Genomic DNA, 23,944 nt, shown 5'->3' with positions numbered 1-23,944 from the left:
ATTGGTTTAACCCAGCAAATAAGGTTTCTTGGAGAGAGCTTGAGGAGAGTTTAGTGCAGCCTGTTGAATTGAGAGATCTTATCTATTCAAACATAACTACACATCAATGCAAAGTTCGCTTTGGACCTATCATTTCTCATTTAGTGGCAGTATGGAGGGCAGCTGAAAAGATGTGTAAGATTGATTGTAAATGGAACTTATTTTCCCCAGTGTTCAATAATCAAAGACTTTTAATCGAGGATCGCCCCATTCGCTTTCCAAGGTGGAGGGCTAAGGGGATTCGTACATTAGGGGACTTATTTGATAGAAATGGTTTACGACCTTTTCGAGATTTGTGTGACATCTTCAATCTGCCTGGAAATACCCTTTTTTTCTACTTCCAACTGAGAACGTCCATGAGGACCTATGGGGTCCCATGGCAAGCTCCCCTTAGATTGCACCCCTTCCATGAGTTTATCTGTGATGGTAACAGAACAAGAGGTTTGGTTTCCACCCTCTATGGTTTTTTATTAGACTGTAGTTATGGGCCCCTATCTGTTGATACTGTTTGGAGGAATGATGTACCAAATTTGGACCCTGACTTTTGTTGGGACACAGTATGGTCTAACATTAGGCTATCTTCTAGAAATCCAGACCATCAACAAATTCATTTAAATTTTGTTCATCGGACTTATTTAACTCCCCGCAGACTATGTGCTATGAGGATTTTGAATAATCCCAACTGCACTCTCTGCGCCTCAAATAGTATTGGTACCTTCCTTCACATGGTTTGGGAATGCCCAAATGTTTCGTCATTCTGGAATATGGTTGCCTCAAAACTTTCAACTATTTTTAGTATCAATATCATATCTTCTCCTTCTTTATTTTTATTAAATGACGTCTCACAGTTGCAACTAAACAATATACGCAAGCGCATCTTCTTTGCTGGTGTAACGGCGGCGAAGAAGATGGTAGCTACGCGGTGGAAACCTCCTCATACGTTAACGTTTCGCCAGTGGGCCTTAACCTTTCTAGATATAGTATATTTAGAGCAGTCGATAGCAAGGTTACACGGAGCAAAAGAAGAAAACATTAATATGTGGTCGGACATTGCAGATAAGCTTAAGGCTATGATTCAAGAAATCACTATATAGTGGTAACAGCCTAGCACAGGCATGCACTATTGTACATTCCGTGTTGGTCCGGGGAAAGGGGGTGGGTGGGTTTTCTTTTCCTTTTCTTGTTTTGCTATTGTTTGTGTTGTTTGTCTGTTAATTGCATTTTTCTTTTGATTATGGAAAATAAAAATATTTGATAACAAAAAAAAAGCTTTATTATTAAGATGGAGAATCAGTCACCCAGAGGCAGCTGAGCACAGCAGTTAAGGTTACAAGGGAAGTAAAACAAGTACAGTATGAAATGTCCACAGTCAGTGATGATTTGGGATGCTATGGCATCTGCTGCTTCCAATGCTTTTTCACAAAATATTCACATTTTTTGAGACAAAGCTGTACTGTACATGTGCAAACTCTGCACATACTTTAGGTGCTCATATGATGGAACTAGTCAGGGCAAAACACTGGCTGATGTTCGGGGGAAATATCATAACTGTGTTTTTGCATTGACAGTTTGTTTGAGGAGAAGCTGAATGGAATGTGAGAGTAGTTTTACCTCTCAGACGCCGCCTCACACGCCTCCTCCTTCCTGTCCAGAGCCTGGTGGAACGCTCTGCCTCCATCCTCCTGGGTGGAGGTGCTGGTGGAGGAGGTGGAGGCACGAGACAACAGGGCACACACCGCATCCTGAGGAGTTACAGAGAGAGAAACATCAGACAACAAGACACACACTGCATCCTGAGGAGTTACAGAGACAGAGAAACATCAGACAACAAGACACACTGCATCCTGAGGAGTTACAGAGAGAGAGAAACATCAGACAACAAGACACACACCGCATCCTGAGGAGTTACAGAGAGAGAGAAACATCAGACAACAAGACACACACCGCATCCTGAGGAGTTACAGAGAGAGAGAAACATCAGACAACAAGACACACACTGCATCCTGAGGAGTTACAGAGAGAGAGAAACATCAACCTTTTCAGGCCGCAACCCCCCAAAATAATCATATTTTAACTGGGGACCCCCCCACCCTGACGAGCACTAAGAGTTGAGGCATTACATTTTGTATAACACGGTTCTATTGTGAAAATAGCAGATCTACATGCTCACAACGCCTCGCAACGTGAAGTGTTGCATGTAGATCTGCTATTTTCATAATTTGTTTAATATGGCATTTTAGATGTATTAAAAAGTCCTTCAATTGTCACTTTAGAAATGTACCCTCTATTACTTAAACTTAATGTTGGGTTGTTTACTGTTGAGAGAGAAAACCATGTTGCACATTAAGTTAATCATCTGGGGACCCCCCAAATCATTTGTGGACCCCCCTGGGGGTCCCGACCCACAGGTTGAGAACCACTGTCCTAAAGAGTTACACAGAGACAAAACACACCAGACAACAAGGTACTAGAGTTCTCAACGGGACTGAAAATGAAGTCCCGGCACTAACTGGGTCCTACTGCCTGAGGCTCGGCCCCAACAATTACAACGCATCGCGTCGCATTGTGAGCTTGAAGATCAGCTATTTTCAAATGGCCAAAATGTTTATAGGGCGTAAGAGGTATGTTTTGTAATAACAATCAAAATCTCCAAACTAGTAACTAAAGTTTTCACATAAATGTAGCGGAGTAAAAGTACAATGTTTGGATCCGAGATGTAGTGGACTAGAAGTAAAAGTATTGGAAATTCTCAAGTAAAGTACAAATACCTCAAAATTGTACTCAAGTACAGTACTTAAGTAAATGTACTTAGTTACTTTACAGCACTGATGTGACACAGCAGTGAACATGGTGTCATCAGGCTACTGTGTGTCGTCTGCTGCAGTGTTATGTGTACCTCTAGTGGTACCCAGAGGTACTGCAGGGAGGATGGAAACATTTATTTTACTCATTATGTTTACATATAAAACAGTGTTTTAAAGGTTCTACACCATGCATTTAAAACATAATTAATATCATATTGTTTATGTCCCAAAAAGGGTTTTTCAAAGGTTTGAGGCTAAATTATCACAGACAAAAATCTGACATAAACCACCCATTAACTGAGAAAGACAAAATGGTCAGGAATAGGACTTTGTGAGGACGGAAGGTGCTGGTGGGACAAATGTGGGAAAAACAGGAAAAATGTCAATTCATGGCGTAGTCCCTTTAAATGTAAATGATTTAAAACACTTCACAGACACATCTGTTATTGAATTGTGAAGTATAAGAAAGTATGAAGTGGTTAGTTGGATAGTACAAGACAAGGATAGTGTAACTTTTTAGCTTAAGAGCCAAAAGCAAAATGTGATGCCCCTCCGGGACCCAAATTGTTGAAAATAGCAGATTTACAAAATGACATTTTGTGGTGTTTTAGGAGATATTCACTGTGAGAGGCAGTGGTGTAAGAGAAGAACAACATGATGATCAGAAGGTGTTGGAATAGCTCAGTGGTCTTGTGGTTAGAGTGTCCGCCCTGAGACTGGAAGGTCGGGTTCGATCCCCGGCCAGGTGCCTCCCTGCTTGGCACCCAGCATTAAGGGTTTGATTGGGGGTCCCTGGGCGTACTAGCGTCATGTCCAGGGGTAGCTCTGGTAGCTCTGGTCCATAGTGTTAGAAGGAGTTCCCCTTAATGCTATGTCAGTAATGATACAGTGCTTTATGAGCAAACAATCTACTGGATGGAGACACTACTTCTTCTAGTTGTTTAGTCGTCGCCATCACCATCACGGTGCCAACTCACTACTGCCGCGCAGGTCAGAGGACCGCATTAACAGAGCATTAGTCTCGTTGGTTGTTATTGGGCTCTGTGACATGTTGTTTCGTAAAAACAATCTTCAACCAGGAAGAGTATTTTTTCATTTTGCCCTAGAAATGTATTTTAGAAATATGGTGGGGGGCCCAGAGTGTGTCCACAAGATAGAGTAAGCTTTCAACTCCCAACAGCCACCTTTGTTTTGTTGAGTAGCGAACCTGTATTTTTGTATTTTGTAAAGACGAGCGTGTACAGTAACTTGTACATCAAGCTGCCTCACGCTACAGGACCAGGAGATAGGCTCCTTTACATGCTGGTGACTACAGAAACAGGAGACATGCTCCTGGCCTAATACTGTACTTACCATGGTGGTGCTGGGTCTGGGGGGTCCTCCTATAGTTTAGTGTACTTACCATGGTGGTGCTGGGTCTGTGGGGGTCCTCCTATAGTTTAGTGTACTTACCATGGTGGTGCTGGGTCTGTGGGGGTCCTCCTATAGTTTAGTGTACTTACCATGGTGGTGCTGGGTCTGTGGGGGTCCTCCTATAGTTTAGTGTACTTACCATGGTGGTGCTGGGTCTGTGGGGGTCCTCCTGGTTGTCATGGTGATGTTTGCTCCGGTGGTGTTCTGGCCCGCCTGGCGCCTGCACCCGCAGCCAACAGAACGCCATCTCTGTGCCGCCCTCACACTCTGCCAGGCTCACCTGGGCTGTGCCCTGCATGTGTACACACACACACACACACACACACACACACACACACACACACACACACACACAAACACACACATTTTAGGATGCCATTACTACTGTTTCTTTGACATTTCAACAGTAAACCTAAAGGCTGAGTTATACTTCAACCTGTCTTCATATAATAGGTCCTCACTAATGTTCATGATAAAATAGCACCATTTTTGTCTACTCAGTCTGGGTCTCATAGGAGAGCTGTGGGCGGGTCAAATCCATCCACCAGTGACATCATCGTTTGACATATTTTTTTATTTTTTTAAAGAATATTTAGATTTTTATTATCGCGAGAACAATGGCTTCCATTATAACATTGCATCTTTTCAGGAATAGAAAGCCTGCTGCAGTTTCTATTAGCTTGGATAACCCATTGATGATGCTGGATGGATTTGACCCGCCCACAACTCTACTATGAAAACAAAAAAAGTGCTATTTTATTATGAACATTAGTGAGGACCTATTATATGAAGACAGGTTGAAAAGTGGTGAAGTCCTCCTTTAAACTCGACTAACGCTACAAGATAAACAGGAGTGAATGTTATGTCGGACATGATCATCCTCAAGTGTAGTGTGAGCGGTTCAAAGATCCAATCTCAAGTCTCCCATACAGTAACATATCATATCATACAGTAACATATCACAACATACAGTAACATATCATATCGTACCAGTAGCTCCTCCTGTGCCTGCGGCCCCAGGGAGCAGAGGGACATAACAGAACATATAGATAATATCATATCGTACCAGTAGCTCCTCCTGTGCCTGTGGCCCCAGCAAGCAGAGGGACATAACAGAACATAAGATAATATCATATCGTACCAGTAGCTCCTCCTGTGCCTGTGGCCCCAGCAAGCAGAGGGACATAACAGAACATATAGATAATATCATATCGTACCAGTAGCTCCTCCTGTGCCTGTGGCCCCAGCGAGCAGAGGGACAGAACAGAACATACATACAGTAACATATCATATCAGATCATACCAGTAGCTCCTCCTGTGCCTGCGGCCCCAGCGAGCAGAGGGACAGCTGCAGGGCGCACACGGCCAGGGCGTTGGGTGGAACGGGGATCCTGAAGCCCTCGTTGAAGCTGATGAGAGGCTGAGGCTCCACAGCCTTGCAGCAGTAAAAGGCGCAGGCCCTGCCAGCGTCCAGAGGGATCAGGTGCACCTTCACGTACCTGGAGGAAGCATTCACAACGCCAATAAAACATATAATATATAAAACATATGCTGCCACGTTTTGGTCTTACACTGAAAAGGTGCATGTATGGTGTTAAGCTAATACTCACACTTTGTAGCCGTCTCTCACCACAGCCTTGTTCAGATGTTTGAGTTGGAGCAGATGAAGCAGCAGCGACTGAGAGCTGGAGTCATATCTGTAGAAACATACCCAATATCAACTGTCTGCTGTAAAAAACACTTCTAGAGTCATATCTGTATCTGTACAGGACATTAACACCTTATATCAACTCTCTGCCTGCTTAAATTATACTTAAAAGTCATACATTTTACACTCATTTTAGTCGTCTTTTTGGCGACACGTCTGGTTTGGATAGATAGATAGATAGATAGAGATTTTTATTTATGTGTCCTGCACCAAATGATGCCCAGCCCACACGGGCTTACAAGACACTCACAAACATAATACATACATACACCAAGATACACCACAGACAAAAAATGTTTAAGAAAAACACATTGATAGTCCATTAGTCCATGCTGCTATTTAGGGGTACAATGTTCTCCAACGCAACTGCCATGCCTTCTCTATGAATTTTGCCAAAACAAAAACTTCCTTAATAAACAACCAGCTTAACATAGAACATTCAGACATCCAAAACAAATCTGGATTTTTCGCTTGCATTTTTTCGAATAAGGAATTTCTTAGGTCATGATACAGTGGACACTGTGAAAAACAAAATGAAACTCATCCTCCACAACTCCCAAATCACAAAGAACACATAAACGCTGCTCCTCAGGAATACCAGTATACCTACCAACCTCAACTGCCAGAGGTAATGCACCAGTTCTCAACTGGGCACAGAGGGACCGCTGTCCTCTCTTTAAGTTAAATAAAACATAAGGTTCCGTTATATAATCATCTTTAAATTGAATATAATTTCTTAACTTTGCTTTTTTACAAGTGTCCACCCTCCATTGCTCCTGGTGTAATATTGACAATTTATATTTAACCATATTTATATTACATTGGAGATTATTCATGAAATATAAATTTAAGTCAGACATTGAAAAAATTAAAGAAACTTCTCTTATCCATGGATAGTTACCTGTTCTATTCCAAATAAATATAATTTTTGTAAGCCTCCCTTCTGGCAGTTGGGTAAGGCGGTTCCACAGTCTAATGATTTCACACCTCTGCTTTGTAAGGCAGCTTTCCCAACCTGTGTCACCTTCAATGGAAGTTTGAAACAAACCAACAAATGCTGCAGGGTCCTACATTATCTCCCAACAATGCATTAGCTTTACAATACAGCAATACATTTCCTGTGTATTTGTCATTGTCATTGTGTCACTCAGTGACAGGGGCAGACATTTTGTTTAAATCCATAATATGAGGAATGACTAATATAATGTACCATTGAGAGATTTAAACAATGTTCAGTTGCTAAAGTTGCAATAAAGCAAATCAGCCTATTCTTGACTGATCACAGACTATTTTTGACATGTAGTAAACATGTATTCTTCTCTTCTCTACAGTTGATAAAGCAGGGGTTTTCAAACTGGGTGACGGGGCACCCTGGGGTGCCGTGACGGCAGTCCAGGGGTGACGGGGCACCCTGGGGTGCCGTGACGGCAGTCCAGGGGTGCCGCAAGATAATGGATAATATTTGGAATTTATTTGGACACTAAAAAAAGTATTTTAGTATCATTTTAAACTTGAAATACAAACGTATCTTCTGTCAGTTCTAACCAAAATGACTTTTATCTCAAGGTTTTCCTCGCAACATAATCACTAAAATATGCTATAAATACAAGTTGCTGGTAGTGAAAATTATGAATATAATGTAGGGGTTCCTCGAATGAAAAAATATATATTTATAAGGGTGCCAGCCAAAAAAGTCGGCCCCTGGATTAAAGCGTACTCACAGTAAGCCCAGCTGCATCTGAACAGCCTCGCTGGCAGACGTCAGGTCTTTCATGAAGGACATCTCATCAGACTCCTCCGCTCTGCAGGGGGAGGAGCAGCGTTAAACACATATTATACCAGTAGGACGCCCGTACACTTCTGTAAGGTCTATGGGTTAGAGGGCGGGGGTCAGCAACCCACGGCTCTAGAGCCGCATGGGGCTCTTTAGCGCCACCCTAGTGGCTCCCTGGAGCTTTTTCAAAAATGTGTTAAGGGAAAAAGATAGTGGGAAAATATATATTATTTTGTTTTAATATGGTTTCTGTAGGAGGACAAACATGACAAACATTCTTAACGCTTTCCAATGCTGTAAAAATTTGTAGAATAAATATTAAATGTAATGCTCATTATGTATTTGTAGTTATTTTGACAGTAGGCTAATATAGCTAATATAGACTTTTAATATATTGTCACTGTCAGGCAGAAACCTTGTATCTCCAAGTTTCAAATTTGTATGTTTTTTTTTTCTCCGCAAAATAAAGTCCTGCTTCATCATACAAGACTGACGCACAAAAGTAGTGAAAACAGCTGATCTACAAGCACACAACGCCTCTTTAGTTCATTTTGTAAATGATAAATACAAAACGAAGTTTTGGACATACAAGGTTTCCACCCGACAACGACGATATATAAGGCTTTTATAATTGTTTGCGGCTCCAGACAGATTTGTTTTTAGTTTCTTTGGTCCAATATGGCTCTTTCAACATTTTGGGTTGCCGACCCCTGGTTTAGGGTGAGGTCACTTGTCGCACTGCAGGCGTCTTACTAGTGTCATAGACCACATGAGACTCAAACAATATGTCCCTATATGGGAATTCCAAGCTACAGTATGGGCTTAATATTGATGACATCAGGGATCTCCATATATGGGCATACAAGGGACAAGGAAGGAATGTGATGTCACAATGGCCAAAGGACAGGTTTAGAAAGCTTGATATTCAATCTAAAACTGATCTGAAAAACATAAAAATAATTTAAAAGATTGTTCAGTTTCTATATTGTTACACCTCTATCACTTACCCTAGCTTTAAGCTGAAATGTGTGTGGTTTAATGAGCGGACTGACTCCTTCAATACAACAACATTACAGAGAACATGTGCAGCAGTTTGTCTCTTTTGTCACTAGGTGGCACTAGTACTCCAGAGACAGAGGAGCAGTTTCCTGTACATTCCAGATATACTTTTGTTTTACTAAAGTATGTCCATTTAACAATGCACCTCAGTGGCATGTATTGTTCTTTTTTATTTTTACTCCACTACAATTATTTGAATACTTTAGTTACTTTATAGATTTTGATTATTATTACAAAACTTACATTAAGACATTTATTTAGAATGATTTAATGCTTTAACTATTGAAAAAATAGCGGATATACAAGCTCACAGCGCGGCACCAAGAGCTTGTAGATCTGCTATTTTTGATAAATCTTTTCTTTTTTTGCAAGTCTTTGAATATATCTTTTTAAAAGCGAACATTTGTAACTCAAATAGAATCGGGCTGCCCTAATGTTCAAGATTTTTCAAAAAATAGCAGATCTACAAGTTCGCAGTGCGGCACACAGCTTACCATTTTCAAAACAATACTTTTTAATACATTTTCAATAAAATACTTTTGTACTTTTTTTTTTAAGATTTGTTTTTGGGCTTTTTTTATGCCTTTATTTGATAGGATAGTAGACTGACAGGAAACGGGGAGAGAGACGGGGAACGACACGCGGCAAAGGTCGTCCGGACCAGGAATCGAATCGGCGACGCCAGCAGGCATCATAGCCTAGTATGTGGTAGGCGCCTTGACCACCAGGCCAGCGGGCACCCCACTTTTGTACTTTTTAATGTAATTGTTCCACCCCAGTTGAGCCTCAGAGGAAGTGTCAGTAGTCAGTGCTCACCTTCGGCCCCAGGCCTCGAACACTCCGCTGTCCGTGGCCAGGGCGTCCTCGGACACGCCCGTGGACACTCTCCTGGCCCTACGGCCACTCCTGTTGGCACTGTTACACCGTAGAGTCACTCCTGAAGGGGACACAGTAACACACTGTCACTATTAAACACTAATAACACTGTTACACCGTAGAGTCACTCCTGAAGGGGACACAGTAACACACTGTCACTATTAAACACTAATAACACTGTTACAGCACAGAGTCACTCCTAGAGGGGACACAGTAACACACTGTCACTATTAAACACTAATAACACTGTTACAGCACAGAGTCACTCCTAGAGGGGACACAGTAACTGTCACTATTAAACACTAATAACACTGTTACAGCACAGAGTCACTCCTAGAGGGGACACAGTAACTGTCACTATTAAACACTAATAACACTGTTACAGCACAGAGTCACTCCTAGAGGGGACACAGTAACACACTGTCACTATTAAACACTAATAACACTGTTACAGCACAGAGTCACTCCTAGAGGGGACACAGTAACTGTCACTATTAAACACTAATAACACTGTTACAGCACAGAGTCACTCCTAGAGGGGACACAGTAACTGTCACTATTAAACACTAATAACACTGTTACAGCACAGAGTCACTCCTAGAGGGGACACAGTAACTGTCTTTGTCACTATTAAACACTAATAACACTGTTACAGCACAGAGTCACTCCTAGAGGGGACACAGTAACACACTGTCACTATTAAACACTAATAACACTGTTACAGCACAGAGTCACTCCTAGAGGGGACACAGTAACACACTGTCACTATTAAACACTAATAACACTGTTACAGCACAGAGTCACTCCTAGAGGGGACACAGTAACTGTCACTATTAAACACTAATAACACTGTTACAGCACAGAGTCACTCCTAGAGGGGACACAGTAACACACTGTCACTATTAAACACTAATAACACTGTTACAGCGCAGAGTCACTCCTAGAGGGGACACAGTAACACACTGTCACTATTAAACACTAATAACACTGTTACAGCACAGAGTCACTCCTAGAGGGGACACAGTAACACACTGTCACTATTAAACACTAATAACACTGTTACAGCACAGAGTCACTCCTAGAGGGGACACAGTAACTGTCACTATTAAACACTAATAACACTGTTACAGCACAGAGTCACTCCTAGAGGGGACACAGTAACTGTCACTATTAAACACTAATAACACTGTTACAGCACAGAGTCACTCCTAGAGGGGACACAGTAACACACTGTCACTATTAAACACTAATAACACTGTTACACCGTAGAGTCACTCCTAGAGGGGACACAGTAACACACTGTCACTATTAAACACTAATAACACTGTTACAGCACAGAGTCACTCCTAGAGGGGACACAGTAACACACTGTCACTATTAAACACTAATAACACTGTTACAGCACAGAGTCACTCCTAGAGGGGACACAGTAACACACTGTCACTATTAAACACTAAAACACTGTTACAGCACAGAGTCACTCCTAGAGGGGACACAGTAACACACTGTCACTATTAAACACTAATAACACTGTTACAGCACAGAGTCACTCCTAGAGGGGACACAGTAACACACTGTCACTATTAAACACTAATAACACTGTTACAGCACAGAGTCACTCCTAGAGGGGACACAGTAACACACTGTCACTATTAAACACTAATAACACTGTTACAGCGCAGAGTCACTCCTAGAGGGGACACAGTAACTGTCACTATTAAACACTAATAACACTGTTACAGCACAGAGTCACTCCTAGAGGGGACACAGTAACACACTGTCACTATTAAACACTAAAACACTGTTACAGCGCAGAGTCACTCCTAGAGGGGACACAGTAACACACTGTCACTATTAAACACTAATAACACTGTTACAGCACAGAGTCACTCCTAGAGGGGACACAGTAACTGTCACTATTAAACACTAATAACACTGTTACAGCACAGAGTCACTCCTAGAGGGGACACAGTAACACACTGTCACTATTAAACACTAATAACACTGTTACAGCACAGAGTCACTCCTAGAGGGGACACAGTAACACACTGTCACTATTAAACACTAATAACACTGTTACAGTGCAGAGTCACTCCTAGAGGGGACACAGTAACACACTGTCACTATTAAACACTAATAACACTGTTACAGCACAGAGTCACTCCTAGAGGGGACACAGTAACTGTCACTATTAAACACTAATAACACTGTTACAGCACAGAGTCACTCCTAGAGGGGACACAGTAACTGTCACTATTAAACACTAATAACACTGTTACAGCACAGAGTCACTCCTAGAGGGGACACAGTAACACACTGTCACTATTAAACACTAATAACACTGTTACAGCACAGAGTCACTCCTAAAGGGGACACAGTAACTGTCACTATTAAACACTAATAACACTGTTACAGCACAGAGTCACTCCTAGAGGGGACACAGTAACACACTGTCACTATTAAACACTAATAACACTGTTACAGCGCAGAGTCACTCCTAGAGGGGACACAGTAACACACTGTCACTATTAAACACTAATAACACTGTTACAGCACAGAGTCACTCCTAGAGGGGACACAGGAACTGTCACTATTAAACACTAATAACACTGTTACAGCACAGAGTCACTCCTAGAGGGGACACAGTAACACACTGTCACTATTAAACACTAATAACACTGTTACAGCACAGAGTCACTCCTAGAGGGGACACAGTAACTGTCACTATTAAACACTAAAACACTGTTACAGCACAGAGTCACTCCTAGAGGGGACACAGGAACTGTCACTATTAAACACTAATAACACTGTTACAGCACAGAGTCACTCCTAGAGGGGACACAGTAACACACTGTCACTATTAAACACTAAAACACTGTTACAGCACAGAGTCACTCCTAGAGGGGACACAGTAACTGTCACTATTAAACACTAATAACACTGTTACAGCACAGAGTCACTCCTAGAGGGGACACAGGAACACACTGTCACTATTAAACACTAATAACACTGTTACAGCGCAGAGTCACTCCTAGAGGGGACACAGTAACACACTGTCACTATTAAACACTAATAACACTGTTACAGTGCAGAGTCACTCCTAGAGGGGACACAGTAACACACTGTCACTATTAAACACTAATAACACTGTTACAGTGCAGAGTCACTCCTAGAGGGGACACAGTAACACACTGTCACTATTAAACACTAATAACACTGTTACAGCGCAGAGTCACTCCTAGAGGGGACACAGTAACACACTGTCACTATTAAACACTAATAACACTGTTACAGTGCAGAGTCACTCCTAGAGGGGACACAGTAACACACTGTCACTATTAAACACTAATAACACTGTTACAGCACAGAGTCACTCCTAGAGGGGACACAGTAACATACTGTCACTATTAAACACTAATAACACTGTTACAGCACAGAGTCACTCCTAAAGGGGACACAGTAACTGTCACTATTAAACACTAATAACACTGTTACAGCACAGAGTCACTCCTAGAGGGGACACAGTAACACACTGTCACTATTAAACACTAATAACACTGTTACAGCACAGAGTCACTCCTAGAGGGGACACAGTAACACACTGTCACTATTAAACACTAGTAACACTGTTACAGCACAGAGTCACTCCTAGAGGGGACACAGTAACACACTGTCACTATTAAACACTAATAACACTGTTACAGCGCAGAGTCACTCCTAGAGGGGACACAGTAACACACTGTCACTATTAAACACTAATAACACTGTTACAGCACAGAGTCACTCCTAGAGGGGACACAGTAACACACTGTCACTATTAAACACTAATAACACTGTTACAGCGCAGAGTCACTCCTAGAGGGGACACAGTAACTGTCACTATTAAACACTAATAACACTGTTACAGCTCAGAGTCACTCCTAGAGGGGACACAGTAACACACTGTCACTATTAAACACTAATAACACTGTTACAGCACAGAGTCACTCCTAGAGGGGACACAGTAACACACTGTCACTATTAAACACTAAAACACTGTTACAGCACAGAGTCACTCCTAGAGGGGACACAGGAACTGTCACTATTAAACACTAATAACACTGTTACAGCACAGAGTCACTCCTAGAGGGGACACAGTAACACACTGTCACTATTAAACACTAATAACACTGTTACAGCACAGAGTCACTCCTAAAGGGGACACAGTAACTGTCACTATTAAACACTAATAACACTGTTACAGCACAGAGTCACTCCTAGAGGGGACACAGTAACACACTGTCACTATTAAACACTAATAACACTGTTACAGCACAGAGTCACTCCTAGAGGGGACACAGTAACACACTGTCACTATTAAACACTAATAACACTGTTACAGCGCAGAGTCACTCCTAGAGGGGACACAGTAACACACTGTCACTATTAAACACTAATAACACTGTTACAGCACAGAGTCACTCCTAGAGGGGACACAGTAACACACTGTCACTATTAAACACTAATAACACTGTTACAGCACAGAGTCACTCCTAGAGGGGACACAGTAACACACTGTCACTATTAAACACTAATAACACTGTTACAGCACAGAGTCACTCCTAGAGGGGACACAGTAACTGTCACTATTAACCACTAATAACACTGTTACAGCGCAGAGTCACTCCTAGAGGGGACACAGTAACACACTGTCACTATTAAACACTAAAACACTGTTACAGCACAGAGTCACTCCTAGAGGGGACACAGTAACACACTGTCACTATTAAACACTAATAACACTGTTACAGCACAGAGTCACTCCTAGAGGGGACACAGTAACTGTCACTATTAAACACTAATAACACTGTTACAGCACAGAGTCACTCCTAGAGGGGACACAGTAACTGTCACTATTAAACACTAATAACACTGTTACAGCACAGAGTCACTCCTAGAGGGGACACAGTAACACACTGTCACTATTAAACACTAATAACACTGTTACAGCACAGAGTCACTCCTAGAGGGGACACAGTAACACACTGTCACTATTAAACACTAATAACACTGTTACAGCACAGAGTCACTCCTAGAGGGGACACAGTAACACACTGTCACTATTAAACACTAATAACACTGTTACAGCGCAGAGTCACTCCTAGAGGGGACACAGTAACTGTCACTATTAAACACTAAAACACTGTTACAGCACAGAGTCACTCCTAGAGGGGACACAGTAACTGTCACTATTAAACACTAATAACACTGTTACAGCACAGAGTCACTCCTAGAGGGGACACAGTAACACACTGTCACTATTAAACACTAATAACACTGTTACAGCACAGAGTCACTCCTAGAGGGGACACAGGAACACACTGTCACTATTAAACACTAAAACACTGTTACAGCACAGAGTCACTCCTAGAGGGGACACAGTAACACACTGTCACTATTAAACACTAATAACACTGTTACAGCACAGAGTCACTCCTAGAGGGGACACAGTAACACACTGTCACTATTAAACACTAATAACACTGTTACAGCGTAGAGTCACTCCTAGAGGGGACACAGTAACTGTCACTATTAAACACTAATAACACTGTTACAGCACAGAGTCACTCCTAGAGGGGACACAGTAACACACTGTCACTATTAAACACTAATAACACTGTTACAGCACAGAGTCACTCCTAGAGGGGACACAGTAACTGTCACTATTAAACACTAATAACACTGTTACAGCACAGAGTCACTCCTAGAGGGGACACAGTAACTGTCACTATTAAACACTAATAACACTGTTACAGCACAGAGTCACTCCTAGAGGGGACACAGTAACACACTGTCACTATTAAACACTAATAACACTGTTACAGCACAGAGTCACTCCTAGAGGGGACACAGTAACACACTGTCACTATTAAACACTAATAACACTGTTACAGCACAGAGTCACTCCTAGAGGGGACACAGTAACACACTGTCACTATTAAACACTAATAACACTGTTACAGCGCAGAGTCACTCCTAGAGGGGACACAGTAACACACTGTCACTATTAAACACTAATAACACTGTTACAGCACAGAGTCACTCCTAGAGGGGACACAGTAACACACTGTCACTATTAAACACTAAAACACTGTTACAGCACAGAGTCACTCCTAGAGGGGACACAGTAACACACTGTCACTATTAAACACTAATAACACTGTTACAGCACAGAGTCACTCCTAGAGGGGACACAGTAACACACTGTCACTATTAAACACTAATAACACTGTTACAGCACAGAGTCACTCCTAGAGGGGACACAGTAACACACTGTCACTATTAAACACTAATAACACTGTTACAGCGCAGAGTCACTCCTAGAGGGGACACAGTAACACACTGTCACTATTAAACACTAATAACACTGTTACAGCACAGAGTCACTCCTAGAGGGGACACAGTAACACACTGTCACTATTAAACACTAATAACACTGTTACAGCGTAGAGTCACTCCTAGAGGGGACACAGTAACACACTGTCACTATTAAACACTAATAACACTGTTACAGCACAGAGTCACTCCTAGAGGGGACACAGTAACACACTGTCACTATTAAACACTAATAACACTGTTACAGCACAGAGTCACTCCTAGAGGGGACACAGTAACACACTGTCACTATTAAACACTAATAACGCTGTTACAGCGTAGAGTCACTCCTAGAGGGGACACAGTAACTGTCACTATTAAACACTAATAACACTGTTACAGCACAGAGTCACTCCTAGAGGGGACACAGTAACACACTGTCACTATTAAACACTAATAACGCTGTTACAGCGTAGAGTCACTCCTAGAGGGGACACAGTAACTGTCACTATTAAACACTAATAACACTGTTACAGCACAGAGTCACTCCTAGAGGGGACACAGTAACACACTGTCACTATTAAACACTAATAACACTGTTACAGCGTAGAGTCACTCCTAGAGGGGACACAGTAACACACTGTCACTATTAAACACTAATAACACTGTTACAGCACAGAGTCACTCCTAGAGGGGACACAGTAACACACTGTCACTATTAAACACTAATAACACTGTTACAGCTCAGAGTCACTCCTAGAGGGGACACAGTAACACACTGTCACTATTAAACACTAATAACACTGTTACAGCACAGAGTCACTCCTAGAGGGGACACAGTAACACACTGTCACTATTAAACACTAATAACACTGTTACAGCACAGAGTCACTCCTAGAGGGGACACAGGAACACACTGTCACTATTAAACACTAATAACACTGTTACAGCGTAGAGTCACTCCTAGAGGGGACACAGGAACACACTGTCACTATTAAACACTAATAACACTGTTACAGCACAGAGTCACTCCTAGAGGGGACACAGTAACTGTCACTATTAAACACTAATAACACTGTTACAGCGTAGAGTCACTCCTAGAGGGGACACAGGAACTGTCACTATTAAACACTAATAACACTGTTACAGCGTAGAGTCACTCCTAGAGGGGACACAGGAACACACTGTCACTATTAAACACTAATAACACTGTTACAGCACAGAGTCACTCCTAGAGGGGACACAGGAACACACTGTCACTATTAAACACTAATAACACTGTTACAGCACAGAGTCACTCCTAGAGGGGACACAGTAACACACTGTCACTATTAAACACTAATAACACTGTTACAGCGCAGAGTCACTCCTAGAGGGGACACAGTAACACACTGTCACTATTAAACACTAATAACACTGTTACAGCGTAGAGTCACTCCTAGAGGGGACACAGTAACTGTCACTATTAAACACTAATAACACTGTTACAGCGCAGAGTCACTCCTAGAGGGGACACAGTAACACACTGTCACTATTAAACACTAATAACACTGTTACAGCGCAGAGTCACTCCTAGAGGGGACACAGTAACACACTGTCACTATTAAACACTAATAACACTGTTACAGCACAGAGTCACTCCTAGAGGGGACACAGGAACACACTGTCACTATTAAACACTAATAACACTGTTACAGCACAGAGTCACTCCTAGAGGGGACACAGTAACACACTGTCACTATTAAACACTAATAACACTGTTACAGCACAGAGTCACTCCTAGAGGGGACACAGGAACACACTGTCACTATTAAACACTAATAACACTGTTACAGCACAGAGTCACTCCTAGAGGGGACACAGTAACACACTGTCACTATTAAACACTAATAACACTGTTACAGCACAGAGTCACTCCTAGAGGGGACACAGTAACACACTGTCACTATTAAACACTAATAACACTGTTACAGCGCAGAGTCACTCCTAGAGGGGACACAGGAACACACTGTCACTATTAAACACTAATAACACTGTTACAGCTTAGAGTCACTCCTAGAGGGGACACAGTAACACACTGTCACTATTAAACACTAATAACACTGTTACAGCTCAGAGTCACTCCTAGAGGGGACACAGTAACACACTGTCACTATTAAACACTAATAACACTGTTACAGCTCAGAGTCACTCCTAGAGGGGACACAGTAACACACTGTCACTATTAAACACTAATAACACTGTTACAGCACAGAGTCACTCCTAGAGGGGACACAGGAACACACTGTCACTATTAAACACTAATAACACTGTTACAGCGCAGAGTCACTCCTAGAGGGGACACAGTAACACACTGTCACTATTAAACACTAATAACACTGTTACAGCGTAGAGTCACTCCTAGAGGGGACACAGGAACACACTGTCACTATTAAACACTAATAACACTGTTACAGCTCAGAGTCACTCCTAGAGGGGACACAGTAACACACTGTCACTATTAAACACTAATAACACTGTTACAGCACAGAGTCACTCCTAGAGGGGACACAGGAACACACTGTCACTATTAAACACTAATAACACTGTTACAGCGCAGAGTCACTCCTAGAGGGGACACAGTAACACACTGTCACTATTAAACACTAATAACACTGTTACAGCGCAGAGTCACTCCTAGAGGGGACACAGTAACTGTCACTATTAAACACTAATAACACTGTTACAGCGCAGAGTCACTCCTAGAGGGGACACAGTAAAGCCCTTTGCACACAGGCGCGTTTAACCGCACGGATAAAACGGACAATATCATTTTTTGAAAAGAAAACAATGATTCTCTATGACCTCGTGCACACCGGCTCCGAATTAGCCGTGCGACGAGTGGCTGCCGCCGTGCGTTTTTTTCTCGATCGAACCCAGTTCGATTCGTGCGTCTTGTCGCATGCGGTGAAAAACTCATCACTCCTTTTATGACTCCTTTTGGGATCCGCAGCGCCGATTCCGCACAGCATTGCACACCAAATCCAATGCGTTTTATTCATACAGCAAACGGAAGAAACGCAACTGTCCTGTGTGCAAAGGGCTTAACTGTCACTATTAAACACTAATAACACTGTTACAGCACAGAGTCACTCCTAGAGGGGACACAGTAACTGTCACTATTAAACACTAATAACACTGTTACAGCGCAGAGTCACTCCTAGAGGGGACACAGTAAAGCCCTTTGCACACAGGCGCGTTTAACCGCACGGATAAAACGGACAATATCATTTTTTGAAAAGAAAACAATGATTCTCTATGACCTCGTGCACACCGGCTCCGAATTAGCCGTGCGACGAGTGGCTGCCGCCGTGCGTTTTTTTCTCGATCGAACCCAGTTCGATTCGTGCGTCTTGTCGCATGCGGTGAAAAACTCATCACTCCTTTTATGACTCCTTTTGGGATCCGCAGCGCCGATTCCGCACAGCATTGCACACCAAATCCAATGCGTTTTATTCATACAGCAAACGGAAGAAACGCAACTGTCCTGTGTGCAAAGGGCTTAACTGTCACTATTAAACACTAATAACACTGTTACAGCACAGAGTCACTCCTAGAGGGACACAGTAACACACTGTCACTATTAAACACTAATAACACTGTTACAGCGCAGAGTCACTCCTAGAGGGGACACAGTAACACACTGTCACTATTAAACACTAATAACACTGTTACAGCACAGAGTCACTCCTAGAGGGGACACAGTAACACACTGTCACTATTAAACACTAATAACATTGTTACAGCGCAGAGTCACTCCTAGAGGGGACACAGTAACACACTGTCACTATTAAACACTAATAACACTGTTACAGCACAGAGTCACTCCTAGAGGGGACACAGTAACACACTGTCACTATTAAACACTAATAACACTGTTACAGCACAGAGTCACTCCTAGAGGGGACACAGGAACACACTGTCACTATTAAACACTAATAACACTGTTACACCGTAGAGTCACTCCTAGAGGGGACACAGGAACACACTGTCACTATTAAACACTAATAACACTGTTACAGCACAGAGTCACTCCTAGAGGGGACACAGGAACACACTGTCACTATTAAACACTAATAACACTGTTACAGCGCAGAGTCACTCCTAGAGGGGACACAGGAACACACTGTCACTATTAAACACTAATAACACTGTTACAGCACAGAGTCACTCCTAGAGGGGACACAGGAACACACTGTCACTATTAAACACTAATAACACTGTTACAGCACAGAGTCACTCCTAGAGGGGACACAGTAACACACTGTCACTATTAAACACTAATAACACTGTTACAGCGTAGAGTCACTCCTAGAGGGGACACAGTAACACACTGTCACTATTAAACACTAATAACACTGTTACAGCGCAGAGTCACTCCTAGAGGGGACACAGTAACTGTCACTATTAAACACTAATAACACTGTTACAGCACAGAGTCACTCCTAGAGGGGACACAGTAACACACTGTCACTATTAAACACTAATAACACTGTTACAGCGCAGAGTCACTCCTAGAGGGGACACAGTAACTGTCACTATTAAACACTAATAACACTGTTACACCGTAGAGTCACTCCTATAGGGGACACAGTAACACACTGTCACTATTAAACACTAATAACACTGTTACAGCGTAGAGTCACTCCTAGAGGGGACACAGTAACACACTGTCACTATTAAACACTAATAACACTGTTACAGCACAGAGTCACTCCTAGAGGGGACACAGTAACACACTGTCACTATTAAACACTAATAACACTGTTACAGCACAGAGTCACTCCTAGAGGGGACACAGTAACACACTGTCACTATTAAACACTAATAACACTGTTACAGCACAGAGTCACTCCTAGAGGGGACACAGTAACACACTGTCACTATTAAACACTAATAACACTGTTACAGCGCAGAGTCACTCCTAGAGGGGACACAGTAACACACTGTCACTATTAAACACTAATAACACTGTTACAGCACAGAGTCACTCCTAGAGGGGACACAGTAACTGTCACTATTAAACACTAATAACACTGTTACAGCGTAGAGTCACTCCTAGAGGGGACACAGTAACACACTGTCACTATTAAACACTAATAACACTGTTACAGCGCAGAGTCACTCCTAGAGGGGACACAGTAACACACTGTCACTATTAAACACTAATAACACTGTTACAGCACAGAGTCACTCCTAGAGGGGACACAGTAACTGTCACTATTAAACACTAATAACACTGTTACAGCGCAGAGTCACTCCTAGAGGGGACACAGTAACTGTCACTATTAAACACTAATAACACTGTTACAGCGTAGAGTCACTCCTAGAGGGGACACAGTAACACACTGTCACTATTAAACACTAATAACACTGTTACAGCGCAGAGTCACTCCTAGAGGGGACACAGTAACTGTCACTATTAAACACTAATAACACTGTTACAGCACAGAGTCACTCCTAGAGGGGACACAGTAACACACTGTCACTATTAAACACTAATAACACTGTTACAGCGCAGAGTCACTCCTAGAGGGGACACAGTAACTGTCACTATTAAACACTAATAACACTGTTACACCGTAGAGTCACTCCTATAGGGGACACAGTAACACACTGTCACTATTAAACACTAATAACACTGTTACAGCGTAGAGTCACTCCTAGAGGGGACACAGGAACACACTGTCACTATTAAACACTAATAACACTGTTACAGCACAGAGTCACTCCTAGAGGGGACACAGTAACTGTCACTATTAAACACTAATAACACTGTTACAGCACAGAGTCACTCCTAGAGGGGACACAGTAACACACTGTCACTATTAAACACTAATAACACTGTTACAGCACAGAGTCACTCCTAGAGGGGACACAGTAACTGTCACTATTAAACACTAATAACACTGTTACAGCACAGAGTCACTCCTAGAGGGGACACAGGAACACACTGTCACTATTAAACACTAATAACACTGTTACAGCGCAGAGTCACTCCTAGAGGGGACACAGGAACACACTGTCACTATTAAACACTAATAACACTGTTACAGCTCAGAGTCACTCCTAGAGGGGACACAGGAACACACTGTCACTATTAAACACTAAAACACTGTTACAGCACAGAGTCACTCCTAGAGGGGACACAGGAAGTGTCACTATTAAAGGTATATTCAGTGATTGTATTTCATTCAAATACAAATATAATTGGTACATTTTCCATTCATTCTCCTCACTAGAATGTGTGCTGACCATATAAGGACTTCCACCATGGCCCGTGTTGCGAGCATAGCTAGATTCGGTTTTCAGAGGTGGCCAGACAGTCCTCGACCAATCACTAGCCAAATTGTCAAATATTACATGAGCAAGATTCAGGCAAACATTGTAAAAATAGCTCTGGAACAGAGTCAAACTAAATGTAATGCCTCGTACAGTTCTAACTGCCTGTCAGGGTGGGGGGAGGGGGTCACCAGTTAAAATTAGTTTGGGGGATGCCCAGTTCAAATAGTATTATAATGGTGGATAACCAGTTCAAATAGTATTATTATGGTGGGTCCCAAGATCAAATATGATTATGGGATGTCATGTCACCAGTTCATATATGATTAATTGGGCTAAATCTCAGATCAAATGCCTGGTTACGATGTGTAGTACCTGTATTTACATCTAATGGAGGCAAAAAGAAATCGCTCTCTTTTTTTGGTCCCTGGTCATGGAATGACCTTCAGACCAGACTCAAACTGGCCGTGCTAATTCCTCTGAGAAGTTTTAAGAGAATCACTCTAGACCAGGGGTGTCAAACTGACATTTCGCGGGCATTTTGCGGCCCGCGAAGAGGTCCAATGTGGCCCGCGACGGACCCCCGACGGGTCCAATGCGGCCCGCGACGGACCCCCGACGGTATTCAAGGTCTGAACAAGTGCAAGTGTTTGTAGATCTGTCTAGAGTCTAGACAGATCTACAAACACTTGCACTTGTTCAGACCTTGAATAGTTGCTCTGTAGATTTCTTCCTTTTTGGATACAGGTTGCACACTATGTGTGTTGTGCTACCTGAGAAATGCTAAACTAGCTTTTAATAAGGTGTAAATTGTATTAGTTTGGAGTGGTTCTTAGGTATTTGTGGTGTATCACGGATGTTCTATTTTTTGTTGTTGATGTCTTGTATGTATAGTAAAGATTGTGTAATTTTTTTATTTCTACCTCTTGGCCAGTTTCCACTTGCAAAAGAGACTATGTCTCAATGTGTTTTTACTGGTTAAAGGAGTAGTTCAGCACTTTTCAACCTGTCTTCATATAATAGTTCCTCACTAATGAGGATGATAAAATATCACAATTTCTTTCGACTCAGTCCAAGTCTCCTAGGAGAGCTGTGGGAAGTTCAGAATCCATCGTCTTGTGACATCATCATTTTCCAAAAAGAATGTTAATCAAGATTTTTATTATCGCGAGAACAATGGCTTCCACTTTAAAATTGCAATAGAAAGCCTGCAGTTTCTATAAGCTGGATTGGCAATCGATGATGTCACAAGACGATGGGTTTCTGACCTGCCCACAGCCCTCCTCTGAAAAAAAGAGTGAGGACCAATTATATGAACATAGGTTGAAAAGTGGTGGAGTGCCCCTTTAAATAAAGGTTAAATAAAAATAAGAAAATAAAATGGGGGAGCCCAGTTCAAATACGGGGGTCAGGGAACCCTTGTCCCTGAACAAGACCTTTGTCTATTGTCTGTGTGTCACTCAGATTGTACGTCTGACTGCAGTGTTAACGTTAGGCCTGATTTACACACTGCTCACACATTGTGTCCTACACTGAAAACAGCTTTTTATAGGACCTGACATCATCACGCAGCTACGTATGAATCAGTGCTTTAGA

General features: G+C 42.2%; 1 protein-coding gene across 1 annotated transcript in view; it reads right to left on the bottom strand.

The window, feature by feature from the left end:
* Positions 1–23,944, bottom strand: part of wwc3 (WWC family member 3) — a 144,809-nt gene that overhangs the window by 21,921 nt on the left and 98,944 nt on the right. The window contains exons 13-18 of the mRNA XM_080724135.1: positions 9,614–9,734; positions 7,686–7,766; positions 5,867–5,953; positions 5,560–5,755; positions 4,396–4,548; positions 1,651–1,781 (exon numbers count right to left, since the gene is read on the bottom strand). Of these exons, the coding sequence (XP_080580261.1) occupies positions 1,651–1,781; positions 4,396–4,548; positions 5,560–5,755; positions 5,867–5,953; positions 7,686–7,766; positions 9,614–9,734 (769 nt within the window). The remainder of the gene's footprint in view (positions 1–1,650; positions 1,782–4,395; positions 4,549–5,559; positions 5,756–5,866; positions 5,954–7,685; positions 7,767–9,613; positions 9,735–23,944) is intronic.

This window comes from Nannobrachium achirus, assembly GCF_963921795.1.
Source record: "Nannobrachium achirus genome assembly, chromosome: 1".
Taxonomy (NCBI): Eukaryota; Metazoa; Chordata; class Actinopteri; order Myctophiformes; family Myctophidae; genus Nannobrachium; species Nannobrachium achirus.
This window is presented reverse-complemented; position numbering and strand designations above follow the sequence as displayed.